Source organism: Astatotilapia calliptera, chromosome 6, assembly GCF_900246225.1.
Source record: "Astatotilapia calliptera chromosome 6, fAstCal1.2, whole genome shotgun sequence".
In the NCBI taxonomy this organism is placed as follows: Eukaryota; Metazoa; Chordata; class Actinopteri; order Cichliformes; family Cichlidae; genus Astatotilapia; species Astatotilapia calliptera.
This window is the reverse complement of record NC_039307.1, coordinates 31,208,663-31,216,763: the sequence shown is the minus strand read 5'-3', so window position 1 is coordinate 31,216,763 and position 8,101 is coordinate 31,208,663. Positions and strand designations below refer to the sequence as shown.

The 8,101-nt window shown below is 39.9% G+C and overlaps 1 protein-coding gene across 1 annotated transcript in view; it reads left to right on the top strand.

The window, feature by feature from the left end:
• The window catches only part of ears2 (glutamyl-tRNA synthetase 2, mitochondrial), a 15,875-nt gene extending 7,820 nt beyond the window's left edge, over positions 1 to 8,055 (top strand). Inside the window, exons 2-10 of the mRNA XM_026171661.1 lie at positions 885 to 1,040; positions 1,885 to 2,074; positions 2,476 to 2,626; positions 2,913 to 3,234; positions 3,318 to 3,426; positions 4,302 to 4,455; positions 4,734 to 4,864; positions 4,950 to 5,085; positions 7,551 to 8,055. Coding sequence (XP_026027446.1) covers positions 885 to 1,040; positions 1,885 to 2,074; positions 2,476 to 2,626; positions 2,913 to 3,234; positions 3,318 to 3,426; positions 4,302 to 4,455; positions 4,734 to 4,864; positions 4,950 to 5,085; positions 7,551 to 7,649 — 1,448 coding nt within the window. The 3' untranslated portion in view covers positions 7,650 to 8,055. The remainder of the gene's footprint in view (positions 1 to 884; positions 1,041 to 1,884; positions 2,075 to 2,475; positions 2,627 to 2,912; positions 3,235 to 3,317; positions 3,427 to 4,301; positions 4,456 to 4,733; positions 4,865 to 4,949; positions 5,086 to 7,550) is intronic.
• The last annotated feature ends 46 nt before the right edge of the window (positions 8,056 to 8,101 follow it).

Here is an 8,101-nt window from a genome sequence, read left to right as displayed (position 1 = left end):
ATATATATATATATATATATATATATATATATATATATATATATATATATATATATATATATATATATATATATATATATATATATATATATATATATATATAATTTTAGAGTTAAATCTTAATCAACAATAGTCCTGGTTATAACTGCCAGATATTTAGTAGCTTTCGCATTTTTAATGTCAGATTATTTAAAACATGCTGCAGCTATTCTTTTCAATAAAAACACAATTTTCTATTTACTAAATGCTACACATGGGATATATCAGTGATTACTGACATAAATAAAGGAGTATTCATTAGAATTTATTTATATGATATGCAGTCTGAGTATTTTTCCATTTGTATACGGTGCTTGGTACTGTGGAGGACAAAAATATGCATATATGAATGTAATTTTCCACTTAAACCGACTTCAGTATTTTTTATTTATTTCCATGTGTTAAAAAAATGTGGGTTGACAGTGACTCTGGCAAAAATGACTCGTGTGTGTGTGTGTGTGTGGGAAGTGTTTGCACTGCAAACCTAGACAAAGCAATAATAGGCAATAATAAATGTTACATGGTGTTTGCTGGCATTCGTGCAAAGAAGCGTGGATATGGTGCAGCGTAAGCCTTTGCGTGTTTTTTGCTTCAGCTTATGTCAGATAGTTTTGTTCAGCACAAAGTGTGAGTGCAGCTGCAAGTTTTATCTGATGTAAGTCACAAGATTGATAACGATTAGGGTTTTTCTTGTGAAAGAGAGTAGTTCCACATGTAACATTAGTGATGCATTTTCTGGTTCATTTTTAGTGTTCTGGTGCTGTGTGTGTGCTGGCTCTCTCTCTCACACACAACCTTCAAAACTGCAATCGGATGCTGTAACCATTTAATGCTTTGTTCTGCAGGCTTCCTACACCTCGGCGGACTTCGAACTGCTCTCTACAATTACATATTTGCAAAGAAGTATGGAGGTGTATTCATCCTGCGGCTGGAGGACACTGATCAGAGCAGACTGGTACCAGGAGCAGCAGAGTCCATAGAGGACATGTTAGAGTGGGCTGGTAAGAGACACTAATCCAGAAGGATTGACTCTGTAATACGTAGCTCTTTGTACACAATCATGACCACTTCATTTTTTTCATCTAATGTGGCTCCCAAGTGAAGAATCTACTTACATCAGTAAATAGAAAATGAACCTAAGATAACAACATAAGAAATAAGTAAACATTTCCTTTTATTTTTCAGTCTGTACATATATCGAACATTTATATAATACGAGATATCTCTAAGATGTCTCTTGAAAAAAACAAAGTCTGACACAAATATGGGCCGTGGTTCTCCATTTCTTTGTTTTTCAAAGTTTGTTAAAAGTTGTCTTTAGATCTGCTTTTTGCACACTGTGCTTTCTTGAGTGTTTTATTAATATGAGGTAATGGCTAACACAGAAGGAGGGATCAGTTGATCTGATGCTTACACAGAAACTACTGGCTGAATTTTGAATATTGTTGAAAAACTGAAGCGCATTAAACAGTTCTTACAGAACTGCTAACTTCATTCTGTTTAAAACTGTGTTGAAAATTGTGTCTTTCCTCAGGGTTGATCTGCTGAATAACACTGGGTAAATGGATCAATGCAATCACTGCATTAAATCCTAATAGAGTCGATCCCCGTCTATTCGCAGTTCATGGATTTTATTCCAAATTATTTGCTGATTTATTGCATGATACAGAAATTACAAACACAAAGATCCCGGGAAAATTAAAATAGGCAGTTCTAAGCGTTTTTAGAGGGGGTCTCAAGGTTTTGAGGGCAGGTGTGGTCCCTAACCCCCACAAATACCGGGGATTGACTTTAAAAGCGTTTGGCTAAGTTGTTGCCACCATCTAAGCTGAATTTTTCACACAGGTATACCTCCAGATGAAAGTCCACGTCGAGGTGGCCCGACAGGTCCATACCTGCAGTCTCAGAGACTCGACCTCTACAATCAGACAGCCCGGCAGCTTGTTGCCAGTGATCACGCTTACTATTGTTTCTGCAGCTCTCAGAGACTGGAGCTGCTCAAAAAAGAGGCATTAAGGTCGGGGCAGACTCCAAGGTAATTCAGAACACAAATCAGTAAAAAACTTTATATTACCCACTTTTTTTTTTTTTTAATGTATCATCTTCAAACTTCAGACGATACACTTCACAGCAATATACTAGGCCATGGGGGACCTGAGTAACATGTTGGCTAAGGATTGCACCTTGACCTTCATCGTTAGTGCCAAGGTCAAAGTTGGCCCTGAAAAAATTCAAGAAATATATGATATGAAAGGGTCTGGAGAAAACTGACAGCAAACCTTTAATTTTTTCAATAAGACGCGCTACGACGACACAATGACACCATAAAGTTTCACACAATCAAACATTGCATGACTATATCTTAATATAATAGAGAGTTGTGCTCTCTGAGTGCTTTTGTTTGTCAAGGTTCTGACAGCGTTTGCATCTCTCCAGGTATGACAACAGGTGTCGTCACCTGCGGGCCGACCAGGTCCAGGAGAAGCTGGCTCAGGGAGCCTCATATGTGATCAGGTTTCGTCTGGAAGAGGGCGTTGAGCCTTTTCAGGATCTGATCTTTGGATGGAATCGGCATGAGGTTGCACAGGTTGGGCTTTTCACTGGGCTTCATGCTAAACGTGTAACCATGTCTAATAAAGCTAATGTTTTTGTTGTTTTTTTTTAATGTTTGACTAAATATTCTTGCTTGATTGAAATAAATTTAAAATTTCTTGAGGTTCAGATTGTAACTGTGCTTTTAAAACAAGCGTAGTCCATATAATGAGCTGTTAACAGTGGTACTTGAATGCAAAAACCTGCCTTTAGTTTTCAGTCTATCTGCCAGATTTCTTCTGGCTCCTCTCGTTTTTAAACACATCCTCTGTCACTTTTAGGTGGAGGGGGATCCCGTGGTGATAAAAGCAGACGGTTTCCCCACCTATCACCTCGCCAACATTGTAGATGATCATTACATGAAGGTCAGCCATGTCCTGCGGGGTTCAGAGTGGCTGATCTCCACCTCCAAACATCTCCTCATGTACCGGGCTCTTGGATGGCAGCCGCCCACGTTCGGACATCTGCCGCTGCTGATGAACAAAGACGGCAGTAAACTGTCAAAGAGGCAGGGGGACATATTCATCGAAACATTCAAGAGAGACGGAGTCCTGCCAGAGGCTCTGTTGGATACAACAACCAACTGTGGATCTGGATTCAACAGTGAGTGATGGGAGACTCTGCAAAACTGTGACTATAAACAGTGAACATTATATCAAAGTCCAACGTCTTGTGTTTCCATATAGCTAATCGAATGGGGAGGAGGATAGATGAACTGATTTCTGAGTTTAACCCTTCAAAGATCACGACTCACTCTGCTTTGTTAGACCTCGAGAAGCTGCCAGAGTTCAACAGGTGAGTCAGAACTTTATACGTCCTGGTTTTATTGCCTAGGTTCTGTTTATTTAGGCCTTATTTCATTTTTAAAGCAAAAGAGGAAAGATGCATTATGTCTGTTCATTCTTCAGTCTGTTGAAGTGATCGTGTTCTATCATGCAGACGTGAGTCACTCTAACTTTCACATGATAATGACTGAATGAGCCACAGAACTATGTACTCGGTACTCTGAGAGTGCATCAGTGCAGATTTTTCATCTTGATCTTGATCTTTGATAATTAAAGATGCCGCATCCTGGACTGGTTCTTATACAGCTGTTTTTATATTTTTACTGCAGTGAACATGAGCGTGTTCATGAAGACCGGCTTTGAGGCTTCAGTACTGTTAGTTTGGCCAGTGTGAGGCCATGAGACACAGATTGAAAGGAGTCGTCTAAAACCCAGTGCTTTTTTTTTTCTTTTCATGTTATTGCCAACAAATGTCCCAACAAAAAACATTTGCCTTTAATGAGCAATTCAAGATACAGAACAGCCTATTTCAGACTTCCTCTGGTGATGATAAATGTTTCCAACTGCAATTTTAACGCAGTGTAGATTTCTTTCTACTGGAATTCATTCCTGCTGATTGCTTTAGTTTAAGCTGTCAAGAGTTTGAAATGTCTGAATCGAGCGCATCACAGTGAAGCTCAATGGATCTTTGCTTAACTCAAGAACAGCAAAACATTAAGTTTAAGTAATCATTCCCCAAAATGTCACCTTGTTGTTAAGAGTAATCCAAAGTGTCTGTTTTTATGTGGAACATGAGGAAGTCTTATTAAAAAGAAGAGATGAAAAGGAATATATAAATACATATTCGTTTTACGAGGTAAATGAAACTCTCTGTGATTATGACAGACTTCACCTGCAGCAGCGAATTGAAGATGAGCAGCAGTGTGATTTGCTGATACAAGATCTGCGGGAGGAAATCTATCAGGCCTTCGCAGAACAGATCCAGGATAAGGATGTGCTGCGCGAGGATTACATCAGGCGGGTTCTGCGTCTCCGTAAGGTAACCATGACTTTACTCTGGTTTAACTCTGTTTTCCTCTGCTAATTAAAAGGTTCTTGGCCTTTTTAGTGAAGATTTAAATTATATAGACCTTATAGTGACTGTAGTGCGTTTGTGTGCATTCCTATCATTTGATTTCTGGTATGTTGAGGATATGAAACCAGCTGTTGTCAGTTGTTGATCTGTAGTTAAATACTGTCCTACACTGGTGTGGCTTCTAGTGTGATGTCCAAACAGTGTGCACTATTATGGAAACAATCCTCTTCTCTCTTTAACAGGGTCACATATCCTTCCTGAAGGAGCTTGTAAGCCCCACTTACTCTTACTTGTGGGTGCGTCCTTCCTTTTCCAGCCAGGAGGTGGCATCACTCACTGGAGAGGCCCAGCACATTGCTTCATTAGTGCTGAAGTGTGTACAGCCTGTTTCATTCATCTTTCATCTTACAGTTTCAGTCTCTCAATGTGATTTTAAACAATTGAATTTGTGCTTTTAGGCTGATAGAAGAGCGAAGCGAGGAGCTTTCGGTGGATCGACTCGGTAAAGACTTGAAAGCTGTGGCTAAGCAGGCTAAAGCCACCAAGTACAGGGAGGTGATGAAGCTGTTACGTCTGGTTCTCAGCGGTCAGCAGGTACTTAGCCTCGTCCTGTAGAGTGTTTTCATTACAGATAGTGCGAACTCTGTTTTCATCTTATACACTATCTGCATATGTGGTTGCAAAGCAAAAACAAATATATACACTGCTTAAAATATAAAGGAACACTTTTTAATCAGAGTACAAGATCAAGTCAGTTCTTCTTCTCAAGCAGCAGTGGGGGTTGTTAATCAGTTTCAGCTGCTTTGGTGTTAATGAAGCTAACAACAGGTGCACTAGAGAGGCAACAATGAGACAAGCTTCAAAACGGGAATGGTTTTACAGGTGGAGGACACTGACATTTTTCCCTCCTCATCTTTTCTGACTTCTTTTTGACTAGTTTTGCATTTGGCTAGGGTCAGTGTCACTTCTAATATCATATCTTCTAATATCTGAGCTATAAAATGACCTCCAGCAGGCCACTGGTGTGAATGTCTCGAACCAAACAATCACAAACTGACTTCTTGAGGGTGGCTGAGGGCCCAACATCTTTTTTTATGAGCCCTGTTCTCACTGCTGAGCACCTTAAAGCATGTTTGGCATTTACCATAGAGTACTAGAACTGGTGGGTTCACCACTGGCACCTTGTGCTTTTAATAGATGAGAGCAGGTTCAACCTGAGCATTGGACAGACGTGAAAGGGTCTGGGGATGCCGTGGAGAAAATAATGCTGTAACATCGTTCAGCATGACTGGTTTGGTGGTGGGCCAGTAATGGTCTGGCGAGGCATATCCATAGAGGGACACACACACCTCTATAGGCTAAGCAACAGCACCCCTTCTGTTAAGTATTGGGATGAAATCCTTGGACCCACTCAGACCCTACGCTGGTCAGAGCACCTCTGGGACATTATGCTTGGCTCCAGTCTAAGCTACCAGACTGTCCAGGAGCTCAAATGAACAATGTCCAGATCTGGGAGGAGATCGCCATAAGGATATCAACTTCAGTCTTTAGGAGCGTCCGCCAACATTGTCAGCCACGCATACAAGCACGTGGGGGCCAAACAAACGACTGAGTGTCATTCTGAGTTGCTACAATGCAATTTAAGCAGAATGGAGTAGCCTGCTGCATTATTTTTTACACTTTGATTTCTTGTGTGTATTTGAATTCAATGATCTGTAAGGTGATCATTTCCAACAAACAATGTGCCATCTTTCATTCCTAAAACGTTACCCAGTCTATAGTCATTATGTGTTTTGAAAATGTTACTTTTAATTTTTTAAGCAGTGTATAAATAAAGTCGTATCACCTTCTAAATGACCTGCAGAAGTTTTATCAAATATCACTTGTTGCCATTTGAGTTGAACTCTGTCAGAACTGGAAACCACAAGTCAGGTGTGGGAGTAATGTGCGCTGCAGCTTGTCTGAAAAAGAACACACAGAAATGTGCAAAATCTGTGAAGTAAAGCTAGTTCTGAATTACTATAGTGCTCGTCTTTTCTCAAACTTGTCTCCCAATGGGTTCTAAAAAGTCAATAAGTATTTGTAGTAGTTAAAATAGAAGTCCACAAGCAGAGGTGGTCACTAATTCAGTGGTGACAGTTCAGCTCTGACCCCAACTACATTTAATTGATGTTTTGACCTTTTCTTGCAAAGTCATCCAGTTCCCATACTGATCACAAGACTTTGTTAAAAGAAGTTCCTGCAATGATGTAATACTGTTTTTTTTCCAGCGTCAGATACAGACTGCAGTCTTTAATGAAGAGTTGTAGATACAAGATTTGTTATAGCAGTTAAAAAAATAACGAACATATTTTAAAAAAGCTTAATAATTTCATAATAAATATAACAATTATATGTTCTTAAAAGAGCTTTTATTCTGCACGTGTCTTATTGTAGCTGCCGGCCTGATTCTTCCTATCTGAAAGGTTGCATATAGATGCCCATATTTGTCAGAAGTACACACACACACACACACACACACACCTGCATGTTAATGAGGTTGTGAGGTCTGTGGTTAAATTAATCAAGCAAAGATCAGTGTTTGTCGTTTTGATCTTTACTTTAGAGGTCACGTTTGCTCGTCCTTAAGAACACTGTGTGCTTTAGAGTAGTGACAGATAAGTAGCATAATACGAGGAACTTAAAATGTCCATCGGTCATTTTTTAAAGATCACTTTCTTTTCTGTAGTCTCATTTCTAAAATTGTGTTTGTCAAACTGCAGATCAGCAGATTCAATCATGTCTAGCTGCTGAAATCAGAAAAATACTCATAGCATGTGCCATATGTTCATTTCCTTATGTGAAATGACTCAACTGAACTCCACAATACCGTTTTTGAAAGGTGGCGGTAATGACAAACAGTCGTCTACTTAGTCGCCACGTTGGCCCTGCTTACTTGGTGAGGGCAGGCATGAAGAAAGAGGAAGCTGTTTCTTGATTGTGTTTCACACAGGATGCTGGCTGGGTTGATTGTGTCAACTTTTCTGACCCCTGATCCTCTCTTCCCCTCTGACCTGCAGCAAGGTCCCAGTGTTGCTGAGATGATGGTGTCTCTGGGCTCTGCAGAGATCATCCATCGATTCCAGAAACTTCTGCTGCTTTCAAACGAAACAGATTAACGACTAAACTACCCGCCACCACGTCACCCTACAGTCACCGCGCCTGAAGAAAACAGCTGCTGCTGGACTGGTTGGCCTGAATGTTGACAGTTGATCTCACACATGCTGATTCTGCCACCTTTAAAATAAACTGAATGCCGATTAATACTCGAAATATTAGAAAAAGGTGCAGAAAATTTTATGCACTCAGACTGTGTTATGCAGTAATGTGAGACCTTACACCTGTTGCTGTGCTCACACATGGATGGGAAGTACCTTGATATTTCCATGCAAATATCAAGGTACTTTACTGAAGAAATTTTAATGAACTGGTCCACAGATGTACAGTCACAAGTGTTACAACTTCAAGGGCAGATGTAAAAGATGAAGATGAAAACGTCAATAAATAAATACCCCAGAGACCGATAGATAAATATATTTAAATTTAATACAGAGTTTCTGCTCAGTTGTTC